The sequence below is a fragment of the Papio anubis genome, chromosome 5 (assembly GCF_008728515.1).
Source record: "Papio anubis isolate 15944 chromosome 5, Panubis1.0, whole genome shotgun sequence".
Taxonomy (NCBI): domain Eukaryota; kingdom Metazoa; phylum Chordata; class Mammalia; order Primates; family Cercopithecidae; genus Papio; species Papio anubis.
In genome coordinates this window covers 161030171-161043551 of record NC_044980.1, presented here as the reverse complement: position 1 = coordinate 161043551, position 13381 = coordinate 161030171, and the positions used below count along the sequence as shown (strand labels likewise).

The 13381-nt window shown below is 42.8% G+C and overlaps 1 protein-coding gene across 5 annotated transcripts in view; it reads right to left on the bottom strand.

The window, feature by feature from the left end:
* WWC1 (WW and C2 domain containing 1) overlaps nt 1–13381 on the bottom strand; it is a 173385-nt gene that overhangs the window by 70101 nt on the left and 89903 nt on the right. For all 5 annotated transcript variants that reach the window (XM_031666591.1, XM_031666592.1, XM_031666593.1 and 2 more), the window contains one exon: nt 1580–1656. In XM_031666591.1, the coding sequence (XP_031522451.1) occupies nt 1580–1656 (77 nt within the window). The remainder of the gene's footprint in view (nt 1–1579; nt 1657–13381) is intronic.

Below are 13381 nucleotides of genomic sequence, written 5' to 3'. Positions count from 1 at the left end.
AGGCAAGAGGCAATGTAGTAACTTTAGTGGCAAGACGTGCCCTAGGAGCTAGGCAAGGTCTGCTGGTTTGTGTGGCTTACACTGTATTATTCAACTTTTAAAATGAGTTGCTAATAATCAAATCTTCAGAAAGTTCATATAATAAACCTAGACACATAGTTCCTTTCTGAAAACATCTGAAGATCTGGTAACACTGAACCCACATTCCAGCACGGGCACAACAGACTAGAATTCAAATGCAATTACCTTTAAGACTGGGCAGACCTCTCCTGGTTATACAGTCACCACGACTCTCTACTGCCTCACCTCCAGCCCACATCCCTCATTTATGTCTTCTTGCAGGCATTTGAGTTTGTGGAAACTGTTAAATTCTTTGAGTTTAACGAAACCACTTTTCAAAATACTGACTTTGCCATGAGCAAATAATTTCACTGCTGTGCCTCAGTTTCCATACTGGTAAAAATGGAAATACTAATATTTATTCCCTAAGGTAATCATGAAGTAATTAAAATAAGATAATGCAGAATAATCAGTAGCTAGGAAGACAGTACACTATATTAGAAACTTTGGAGTAAGACTTGAATCTCTTGTGACCTTGGGCCAGTTTCTTAGCTCCCCTAAGCCTCTGTTTGCTCATCTTTAAAATGCAGATGACAGCTTGGTGGTGGCTCATGCCTGTGTTCACAGCACTTTGGGAGGCCGAGGCAGGTGGATCACCTGAGGTCAGGAGTTTGAGACCAGCCTGACTAACATGGTGAAACCCCATCTCTACTAAAAATACAAAAATTGCTGGGCATGGTAGCGTGTGCCTGTAATCCCAGCTACTCGGGAGACTAAGATAAGAGAATTGCTTGAACCTGGGAGGGCGGAGGTTGCAGTGAGCCAAGATTGCGCCACCGTACTCCATCCAGCCTGGGTGACACAGTGAGCCTCCGTCTCAGAAAATAAATAAATAAAATAAAATAAAATGCGGCTGGGAGCAGTGGCTCACGCCTGTAATCCCAGCACTTTGGGAGGCCATGGCGGGTGGATCATGAGGTCAGGAGATCGAGACCATCCTGGCTAACGTGGTGAAACCCCGTCTCTACTAAAAATACAAAAAATTAGGCATGGTGGCGGGCGCCTGTAGTCCCAGTTACTCGGGAGGCTGAGGCAGGAGAATGGCATGAACCCAGGAAGCGGAGTTTGCAGTGAGCCAAGATCATACCACTGCACTCTAGGCTGGGCGACAGAGTAAGACTCTGTTTCAAAAAATAAATAAATAAATAAATAAAAATAAATAAATTTTAAAAATGCAGATGACAGTAGTTATTTCACAGAGTTGTTGCAAGGACACGGGAAAATACACATGAGGTATTTCGCACTGTGCCTGGTATATGGTGACTGCTTGTGAAATGGCAGCTGCTACAACCATTACTATTACTGTGACTACTGCTTCTACTGTTATTATTTAGGGCCTTGCTAGCACTGGCTGTCATAGCCTGGCTGAAGCATCTGTTCTGGCCTTGTGGGTGGGCTTGTGGCCTAAGACCTCAGTGGCACCCATCACTAGCACATAGCATAGGTGTAGAGGTCCTACCCGGGATTTTGCAGTGGCAATTTCAGCTTTCAGGATCTCAGGGTCATACTTAGAGCTGGATGATGAACCAGAGACCACTGTAAGGAAAAAAGAAAAACAAGAATATCAGTAGAAGAAACAGATTTCAGCAAAGTTGACTCATTGGCCATCTAAATAAACCTAGAAAGGAAGGACTAAAAGTGAACAACCTGAATGTTCAACAAAGGGGGATTTACTACATAAAGATGGTACATGCGTAAATGGGGACTACACAACTTAAAATGAGGATGAAGAATATTGAACGACAAGGGAAAATGTCAAAACTCATTATGTGAAAGCAAGTTTACAAAAAAAGTGTAAAGAATAATTTATCTTTGGGCCCACGCATGGTGGCTGAAGCTTGTAATACCCGTCCTTTGGGAGGCTGAGGCAGGGGGATCACTTGAAATCAGGAGTTTAAGACCAGCCTGGCCAATGTGGGGAAATCCTGTCTCTGCTAAAAATACAAAAATTAGCTGGGCATGGTGGCGGGCGCTTGTAGTCCCAGCTACTCAGGTGACTGAAGTATGAGAATTGCTTAAACCTGGGAGGCAGAGGTTGCAGTGAGCTGAAATCTCGCCATCACATTCCAGCCTGGGTGACAGAGTGAGACTCCGTCTCAAAAAAAAAAAAGAATAATTTAAATTTGGAAAATATGCAGTTTCCAAATATACACACACATATGCATTTTAAAAAGACTGAAAAAAAATACCAAAGAGAACACTGATATCTAGAGAGTTAGATGGTAAATGATATTATCATCTTTATATTTTTATCTTTTCTTTTTTAAAAAAACAGTAAACATAGGCTTTAACAATCAGAAAAAAATAACTAAAAATATTGTTGATTGTACTTTATAATATTAATGTCCATTTGAAAAGGAAAATAAATTACACATAATCTTACCACCCTAATACAATTATCTTTTTCCCAGGTTGCCTTCCAGTATATACCCATGGTTCTGTCGTGTAGTTGTAACCTTACTATATTTTTAAAATAGTATTTATTTATGTCTTGAAAAAGGATTTTAAGGCTTATGAAAGTGAACACTACATAGTAAAATACATTTAAACTAAGGAAAACGAGACAAAGAGAAAATAAGGATAAGGAAACAAACTGGCGACAGGCTCTGAGCCTCAAAACTGGTAATGTGAGGGGGAAATAGGACCAGATATAAGATTTGTGGTGTCCTTAAGGTAAACACAATCCCACTGTTCAGAAAAGAACAGTTATTCTTGGTCAAGAGGCAAGAGAAGTATTTCTCCTGTGAGTCCTGAGTCCTTAATCACACTGTAGGAACCATTTCATCACCTCCCCTGTCTACCTACTAGCATCTGAACACTCTTTCCTGTTCACATGTAGCCAAATCACCTGCTGAGATCTGGATTTTTCTTTTCTTTTCTTTTGTATGTTTTGAGATGAAGTCTTACTCTATTGCCCAGACTGGAGTGCAGTGGCACAATCTCAGCTCACTGCAACCTCCGCCTCCTGAGTTCAAGCTGTTCTCCTGTCTCAGCCTCCCGAGTAGCTGGGATTACAGGTGCGCTCCACCACGCCCAGATAATTCTGTACTTTTAGCAGAGACAAGGTTTCACCATATTGACCAGGCTGGTCTTAAATTCCTGACCGCAGGTGATCTGCCCACCTCGGCCTCCCAAAGTGCTCGGATTACAGGTGTGAGCCACTGTGCCTGGCTATCATCTGAACACTCTTTAATGTTCACATGTAGCCAGATCACCTGCTGAGATCTGGGTTTTTCTGAGGATAGAGAAGCTTATTTGGTGATTGCTGACAATTTTCAGTGTTTGGAGGTAGGCATGACAGTCTTGAGGGGAATGCTACGGTTTGGCTTTCTTTAAAAATATTTTAATAGGCCTTTTGGTTATGCATAAGGCATTAAAATGTAATATTTGGAAGTTTGGGGAAAGAGAAAACTACTCTGCATAATAACATAAAAGATGTTTGGCACCACAGGAAGTGTTGCGTTTCTGCTGAATTTACAATGATAATGATGATGGAGAAGACGACGACCGAGGTTTACCAGAAGAGATGAGTGAGGACAATGCTGGGGTGGCAAGAGCCTTGTAGCCTTTGTCTCAAGCATGGAACAGGGAATCCATGTACAGAGATGTTTTATTGCCAATTTAAAGCTTTCATCTCCTGGTGTCTAATTCCTTTGGTCTTTGCTGGACTTCGGGATTTCAGGGACAGACCTGGCTGGATATTTAGCTGGAGGTATCACCTTAAGCACACAATGTAGGGAGGTTATAATATTATCATGTTATAATAAAATGACCTTGAACAAAATGATGTTATTTGAGGACCTGCTGTATTTCCCAAATAGATACTTTCAATAAAATATTAAGACAGTTAACACCATTTATCACTCACTGATCCACAGTAATAACAGGGTGAAAGAAGACAGGAGTAGTCAGGGTGGCAATAACCTGGGAATACACACAGAAAGGTCCTCAAAGGGTCTGGGGTGGAGCGGGGGATGTCTGTTCTATGAGCACCCTGTCCTGCCAACCACCCTGCTCATCAGGCTGTGCCTCTGGACGTGGGTCTGTACTGTAGGGCAATGTTGAGGCGACTGTGGCAGCAGCATGGAAGAGCCTGTAAAAATGGCAAGACGTGACTCAGACAGGGAGAGGTTGGCTGTGGGGACCAGTCATGCCAAGGCTGACTTGAGGCATGCATTGTGTTCCTTGGGCATGCCCAGAAATCCTGGAGACAAAGGATGCCAAAAAGAAGAGATTCTCACCAACTGGGCCACCAGGAGCTTTAATGTTTACACTCTGGAGTACCACTGTGAAGTGCACAATTTGTACCTAAAGCCGCTGACACGAGATGTAGCCTGTTACTTATCATTTTGTAAGTAAATGTTTGGTTGAGGTAAAAAATACATACATAGAAGTGCACACATCATGTATGTACAGCTTGAGGATTTTTCACAAAAGAAACATGCTCAAACAATCGGCACTCCAATCAAGAAAACAGGTCAGTAGCCTCTCCTTTGTGTCTGCATCCCTTCACTATCCTCTATTATGAGAACTTTTTTTTTTTTTTTAATTGAGATGGAGTCTCCCTCTGTTGCCCAGGCTGGAATGCAGTGGCATGAACTCGGCTCGCTGCCACCTCTGCCTCCCAGGTTCAAGCTATTCTTCTGCCTCAGCTTCCCGAGTAGCTGGGATTACAGGTGCCCACCACCACGCCCAGCTAACTGTAGTATTTTTAGTAGAGACAGGGTTTCACCATGTTGACCAGGCTGGTCTCAAACTCCTGACCTCAAGTGATCCACCTGCCTCGGCCCCCCAAGTTCTGGGATTACAGGCATGAGCCACCGCGCCTGGCCCTACTACAAGAATCCAATAGGACTTAAAATACTGTCTTGCCCCAATGTTTAACAGTTCTTAATTTTTAGTTTTTATTAAAGTTATATATAAACACAGTTCATATGAACAGTCCAACATAGGACAAGATTTGCTATAAAAAAGAGCATTCCACAACCCCTATCCCCATAACTCACACCCTAAAAGAAAATCATTTTCAATGTCTTCGGTGGCTACCTCTATGTGTCTAATAATATGCATGCATTACTGCTTCTTGATCTTTTCTGTTTTTGGCATTACTTACTTACTTATCTCTCAGGAGGATGGGCACTTAGCCTCCCTTTTTTCCCCACCCCCTACAGCACACACATGCACCTCTCCCATCTCCCCCATCATCCTAAAAGCAATAGTATACGCTTGATGAAAGTGATCTTCAGTGTTTGCATTATTTTTACTCTGCAAACACTATTCAGGGTGGAATCAGCTAGCTGACTTTGCTTACTTTTACTTTTCAGCACTTTTTTTTCCCCTTGAGTTAATTATTGTCATTTTTACATTTGCTTAGTTTCTACAAACTTATCACTAATTCAACCTCACATTCTGCTGGTTACCTAAATCTCATCTCCTAAAGTCCAGAACAGTGTGAATCTGGGGAGTTTTCTATTTTGGGATCTGTCCTGCCAGGGCTTCTGCCCTGCTTCAGTGTGAGCGAGCTGCTCTCTGTGCTTGGCTGGCTTCCTGAGATCCCCCTTTGTGTTCCTCTGCGTGTCTCCTCACCTCTCTGTATATCACGTCTTCCTTTTCTTGGTCTACCCCCTCATTTTGGTAGAACATCATCTCCAGTAGCTTCCTGAGAAAGAAACCATGAAGGAAACGAACTTTCTGAAATCTCACATGTCTGAAAATAGCCTTATTCGGCCCTACACTTGATTAAAGGTAGTTTTGCTGGATATAGAATTCTAGGTCAGAAATAATTTTCCTTAAAACCTGAAGGCATTGCACCATGGTCTTTTAGGTTTCCATCGCTATTAGTGAGAAGTCTGGAGCTATTCTGAGTCCTGATCATTTCTGTGTGACCTGATTTATTTCTCTCTGAAAGCTTTTAGGATCTTGAATTATCCCAGTGTTTGAAGTTCCACAATGAGATATCTTGGTGTGAGCCGACTTTCATCCACTGTGTTGGACACTCAGTGAACCCTTTCAGTCTAAAAATTCTCCTCCTTCAGTTCTGGGAAATGTTTCTGAATTATTTCAGCGATGCTTTTCTCGTCTGTTTCCTCTGTTCTATCTGGAACATGTTTTCCTCAGATAGTGGATTTCCTGTCCTTGTAGTCTATTTTTTTTCCCTCTTATTTTCAATCTTGTATTTTTGCTCTGATTTTTAGGTTTCCTCAGTTTTATTTTCCAGTCTTCCTTTGGAGTTTTCATGTCTACTCTCATATTTTAATTTCCAAGAGCTCTTTTTTATTCTCTGAAGTTTCCTTTTTAAACAATGTAGTACCGTGCTCTTGTTTCCTGACCACATAGCTTCTCTTAATGTTCTCTTCTTCATGTATACTCCTTGTTTCCTCCAAGCTCTCCCTTCACCACATGTTGGTTTGAGTCTCTATTTTCTCTGTTAGAGGCTTTCCTCGGATATCTGGAATCTTGGTTATCTGATCACATTTAAGGATGGGAGCCCAAAATGCTGACTGGAGCGGGGTTTGTGGACTGTGAGTTGCATAGCACATGATTTGTTTTCTATTTTTAAAATTTATTTTATTATTTAAGAGACAGGGTGTCTGTTGCCCAGGCTGAAGTGCAGTGGCACAATCATAGCTCACTGTAACCTTGAACTCCCGGGCTCAGGGAATCCTCCTGCCTCAGCCTACTGAACAGCTGGGCCTACAGGTGCCTGCCACCACACTCGGATAATTTTCTTCTTTAAATTTTTGGTAGAGATGAGGTCTTACTATGTTGCCCAGGCTGGTCTTAAACTTTTCACTTCAAGTGATCCTCCCATCTCGGTCTCTCAAAATGCTGGTATTACAGGCATGAGCGCCTGGCCACAGCACATGATTTGGCTGGACATGATTTGGTTTCATCCAGGAATCCTCAATGTCAGTGTCTTTCCAGCTTTTCTCTAAAGCTCTTCCCTCGTCAGATTTCCAGTAGAGTTCTCCACTGTCCACTCTAGAGGGTAATGACTTGGCACCATTCTGGGCACCAAGTGGTATATGAGGGCTAAGGTCTCAATACCCTTCACTTACTCACTGTGCTTTCAGGATAGTACACTCTGGCTCTGAATTTGCCTTGTGTCCTGGAGTCCAGAAACTCTATTTTACCCTCTCCAAAAAATAAACTTCCAGTCATTTGCCAGACTGAAGATGGTGGTTGCCTGACTGTATCAGTTTAAGGAAAAGATCTCATGGTCTAATTGTCTCAGAAACAACTTTTACTCAATCCTCTTTGAGACCCTCCTCCCTTCAGTCTTACTTGCAGAAATAGCTGCTGCCACCAACATCCACGGTTTTTGCAAGTGCTCTATAGAACAGTGTTGTGAGCCTTCCTCACTATCAGCCCATTTTCTCTTTTCTCAGGTCTGCTACATAGGTTGCCACCTGTCTGTCTGCTGTCCAGCCTCCAAATTTTACTGCTGCTCCTTCTCCAATTTTCCCTAATCTTATATATACGTATGCCTTAAAAAATATATTTTATCTGATATTCTCCTAGTTTTGCAGTGAGTAAAATCAAGTGAGTGGTTCAACTGGCATTTTTTAGTTTTTAGAGATGAGATCTTACGATGTTGCCTGTACTGGAATCCTGGGCTCAAGCAATCCTCCCACTTCAGCCTCCTGAGTAACTGGAACTACACGTGTATGCCACCACACCTGGCTTCAACTGGCATTTTTAACTGGAAGGCCCCCAATGATTTATTTTCCAAATGGCAAATCAAGGCCTAGTGAGGGGAAAATACGATAAGGTCCCAAAGAACCCAGTTCTCCTGAGTTCTCACCTTTTAGAGGGTGGAAGAAGCAAGTGTAGCTGAAGAACCTTAGTATTTGACTGACTGACGTGGGTTAAATTAAGAAAATTGATTTTGAGATCAGATATATCTGGTTACAAAGGCTACCTTGCCACTCTTTACCAGTGTGCCTTTGGGGAAGCCACTTCCTCTTTGGAGGCCTCAGTTCCCTTGTCTGCAGAATGGGAACAACACTGTCTTAGAGGACTGTGTGTGTGATTCAGGAGGGAGGTTACTTAGAGTGCCTAACATATTGGCCTCCAGGCATACAACAGGTGCATATTAAATGTTAGTTCCCTTCTTCCCCATGGAGCTAGAGATTACACCAGAGAGTCGACAGCAAAGTCTCCATCCCCAAGGCAGGGCCCCATCTGTGTCTGGGACCCAGAGCAGCCAAGCCCAGGTGGCAAAACCCTCACAAGCCCTGGCAAGCCATCTGAGTTAGAGAACAGGTATGTGACTTCATCTATCTGTCATGCCAAGAGCTTGACTAGGAAGGCAAACCTGGCTTGTAAAACTTGAAGACAAGAGTCATGATGAGGCTTGGGTCACACCTTGTTTAACTGGGATGCTTGGGCTGGGGGAATCCCAGTTTCTGTGTGGTTTGAATCTCAGATCCAGTTGCCTGAAATGACCCCAGTCCTTTCAGATGGAAGATATTTAACACTGAAAATGGTGGTGATGCCTCTGAGGCCAGTGGAGCTCTTGGGAGTGTCTGGAAGTCATATGACAAGGATGAGGAACTGCATTGTTTACTTCCTACCTTTGATCATGGATTTATTGTTATTGGTTCCAGAGATCTGTTAAAAAAAAAAAAACCCTCTTTTTCATTTACAATGCTAACAAATTAATAATAATAATTTACTGAGAGGTTAAGAATATGAAAAATACTATTACAAGGACTTTACATTTGTTAACTAATTTAGGCCCCATAACACGCCCGTGAAGATTATCCTAAGATTAGACTGATTTTATAGATGAAGAAAACTGAGGCACAGAAGTGGCATAACTTGTGCAAGGTTACAACAATTAGTAATTTGCATATCCTTGATTTGAACCAAAAAAGTCTGGTTCCAGAGTTCATAGTCTCAAAATATTATGTGTTTCCTAACAATAGGACTATTTATTGAGCCATTAATATGTTCTAAGGAAACAGTACCAAGTGTCTTACTTAGACCAGTGGTTTGGGCAGTTTTATCCCCTATGACTTATGACAAAATCTAGAGACACTTTTTGTTATCACAACTTGGGCTTGTAGTGCAAGCCGGGCGCGGTGGCTCAAGCCTGTAATCCCAGCACTTTGGGAGGCGAGGCGGGCGGATCCACTGAGGTCAGGAGATCCGAGACCATCCTGGTTATATGGTGAAACCCCGTCTCTACTAAAAGTACAAAAAAAAAAAAAAAAAACTGCTTGAGGCAGTGGCCCGAGTGAGTCCCAGCTACTTGGGAGGCTGAGGCAGGAGAATGGGGCGTGAACGGAGGAGCAGAGCTTGTGATGAGCTGAGATCTGGCCACTGCACTCCAGCCTGGGCGATAGAGCGAAACTCCGTCTCAAAAAAAAAAAAAACAACTTGGGTGGGGGTGCTACTGGCATCTAGTGGGTACAGAACAAGGATGCTGCTAAACACTCTATAATACACAGCCCTCACAAAGAAGAGTTACTCAGACAGCAATGTTAATGGTGCTGAGGTTAGGAAACTCTGACATGGTCCCATGAGATGAAGGTACTATTAACATTTCTGCCTGACTGGCTTAGTCAGTAGAGAATGAGACTCTTAATCTTAGGGTCATAGATTCAGGCCCCATGTTGAGTGCCAAGAATTTAAAAATTAACTAAAAAAAAAAAATTCAATAGTTAAACATAAAGATTCTGAGACTTAAAGAGGGAATACGCTCCCCTAGAGAACACCTAGGGGGAGTCCAGCTGCCACCTCCCACTACAGTGTTTTTTTTTTTTTTTAAGGGAAGGAGTCTCACTCTGTCCCAGGCTGGAGTGCAGTGGTGCTGTCTCAGCTCACTGCAACCTCCGTCTCCTGGGTTCAAGCAAGCGATTCTCCTGCCTCAGCCTCCCGAGTAGCTGGGACTACAGGTGTGAGCCACCACGCCCAACTAATTTTTGTATTTTTAGTAGAGACAGGGTTTCACCATGTTCGTTGGGATGGTCTCAATCTCCTGATCTCATGATCTGCCTGCCTCAGCCTCCCAAAGTGCTGGGATTACAGGCATGAGCCACCGTGCCTGGCCTCCTACTACAGTGCTTCTCATGTGAATGTTTCATTCTCATAGTGCCCAACTCTGGTTTTTAATTTTGGAAACGTTTTATCTATAGACAATTTGAAAGAATAATATAATGAATCTCAATATATCCTTCCCTTAGAGCCACGAATTTTTAATATTTTTCCAAGCTTCTTCTTGCCATACCTCTTCTCACCCCAGTTCTTTCTTCCTCTCATTAGGGTGGTTCACAGTAAGTCCTCCATTAATCATGATTAGAAATGGTGGCAAAAGACGAAAATCTGGACCATATTCAAAGCCATCAATGTGTCATCGACAATTATTTATTTATTTATTTGAGATGGAGTCTCGCTCTGTCCCCCAGGCTGGAGTACAGTGGTGCAATCTTGGTTCACTGCAACATCCGCCTCCCAGGTTCAGGCAATTCTCCTGCCTCAGCCTCCTGAGTAGCTGGGACTACAGTAGCTGCCACCATGCTTGGCTAATTTTTGTATTTTCAGAAGATAGAAGGTTTTACCGTGTTGGCTAGGCTGGTCTCAAACTCCTGACCTCAGTTGATCCACCACCTCAGCCTCCCAAATTGCTAGGATTATAGGTGTGAGCCACCATGCCCGGATGAGTTTTTCCTTTTTTCTTTCCTTTCCTTTTTTTCTTGGACTTTTTTTTGGAATAAACTGCAGATATGCTGCCACATGCATCTTCATAAAATCTATGTAGACATTCTCCTACATATTCATAACTCCATTATCACAACTCAGGAAAGTCTCCAATTGTCTGAGAATGTCTTTTAGGGCTGCTTTTCCCCCATTTCATGCTCTAATTCAAGGTACAAACATTTCATTTGGTGATATGCCTCTTTAGACTTAAAAAAAAAAACCTAGTCTAATTGTCTTATAGAATAATCCATATTATGGATTTGTCTGGCTGTGCTCTTGATTAGATTCATATTAAATATTCTTGTGAGGGATCCTCCATGATGTCTTTACTGCATCACATCAGAAGGCATTGATATCACCTGGTCTCATTACTGGTCATGCTAATTTTATCACTATGTAAAGTGGTGGCTGCACATCTCTCCAATGTAAAAGTACATCCTTCTGAAATTAGTGAGTGATCTGTGGGGTAATTCTCATTACCTGACATGTAATTATGAATCCATGTAAATATCTTATCCCCCAAAATACAAAGGTTTGTTTTTATTTGTTTTTATATACACCTGACACTTTTTCAAACTGTGGGACTTTAGAGAGAGACAGAGAAATCACTTTGCTCCTTGAAACCTGAGGTTCAACAGGGACAATAACATCTCCCTTCCAGGACTGTTTTAACAATAATGGTATGAACTGAATTGTGTCTCCCCCAAATAAATATAATACATTGATGTCCTAATCCCCCAAGTGATAGTATTTGAAGATGAGGCTTTGGGGAAATAGTCAGGCTTAAATGAGGTCTTGAGGGTAGGGTTCTCATGATGGGATTACTGCCCTTATAGAAAGAGGCACTGGAGAAGGCAGTTGTCTGCAAGCCAGGAAGAGAACCCTCGCCAGAACCTGACCATGCTGGTGCCCGAATTTCAGACGTCCAGGCTCCAGAACTGTAAGAAGATAAATGTCTACCGTTTAAGTCACCCAATCTATGGTATTTTGTTATGGCAGCTCGAGTTGACTAAGACAGATTAAGTGCTAAAACCTTCCTAAGAGTCTCCAGAACATTACTTGACACAGAATAGCTAATGAATGTAATAGAGTTCTTTTCTATAATCGCTGAGATTCCGGGGGTTTTCCTGAGCTGCTAAGGAAAAAGGCAGGGCTGGGACAGTAAGTACCCTGGCAGAGTTTGCCCTGTCTTGGTAGCAGACAGAACTTCTCAAAGTGAGGGCTTCACGCTGGAGGAGAGTTCAATGGCCCAACCCAGCCATGGCCACCCTGACACCAAGCCCTGACACTAGTCCCCCTGGCCTAGCCCACACTGAAAATACTGTGGGGACAACAGAATGGATTTGCAAGTTATCACTATCTCTCACCAACTGTAAGACCCTGGGCACACTGTTGATCCTAAGCCTCAGTTTCCTAATCTGTTAAAAGGTGACATTAATTGTTCTTGCCCATAGAACTGTTATGAGAATTAACAGAAATAGCATATTCAGACTATAGCAGAGTGCCTAGCATGAAACAGAGACTGAATAAATATAGGAACAATTTGGTTATTAGAAATAGTGAGACTTGGCATGATGGCTTATGCCTGTAATCCCAGCACTTTGGGAGGCTGAGGCAGGTGGATCACCTGAGGTTAGGAGTTCGAGACCAGCCTGGTCAACATTGGGAAATTCTGTCTCTAATAAAAATACAAAAATTAGCTACTTGAAAGGCTGAGACAGGAGATTGCTGGAACCTGGGAGGCGGAGGTTACAGTGAGCCAAGACTGCGCCACTGCACTCCAGCTCGGGTGACAGAGAGAGGGTCCACCTCAAAAAAAAGAAAAGAAAAAAGGAAAAAAAAAAGAACAAGGGGATTTTGGTGTGCTTGCTCTCCTCCTTTGGGTACCAGGAATAGGATAGGAGCCCCGCCCTTACCAAGTTTATGTTCTGGTGGAGGAAATATTGATAACATACAAGCAGATGTATTGTGACATGTGCTATGAAGGAAATAGACAGCCATGGCTGAGACTAGAGTTGCGGAAGAGAGGCTTCTGATAGAGTTGTCAGGGCAGGCCTCTCAGAGGTGATGACCTGAAGGATGAGACTTGAAGACCGAGAAGGATTTAGCCTTGCAAATGGATGGGTGACAAAGCATTCTAGGAAGGGGACCAGCAAATACTAAGGGACTGAGGTGGGAAATTGTAGGGTGGGGTAGGGAAGCAGAACGGGGGGCTGGGGACTCAGTGCATCTGGAGCCTAGTGAGGAGGGCATGAGATGAGGCAGGAGTGGCTGGCAGGGGACTAACCACAGAGGGCTGTGTAGGGCATGGAAAGAGTGACGGGAAGCCACTGAAGGGCATTTGATTGTTTTGAAATTGTGGTAAATATATGCAACATAAAATTTACCATTTTAGCCATTAATTAAGTGTACTGTTCAGTAGCATTAAGTACATTTACACTGTTGTGAACGTACTACCATCCACCTCTAAGAAATTTTTCTTCTTCCCAAACTGAAACTCTGTACTTGTTAACTAAGAATTCCCCACTCCCAATTCCCCTAGTCCCTGAAAGTTTTT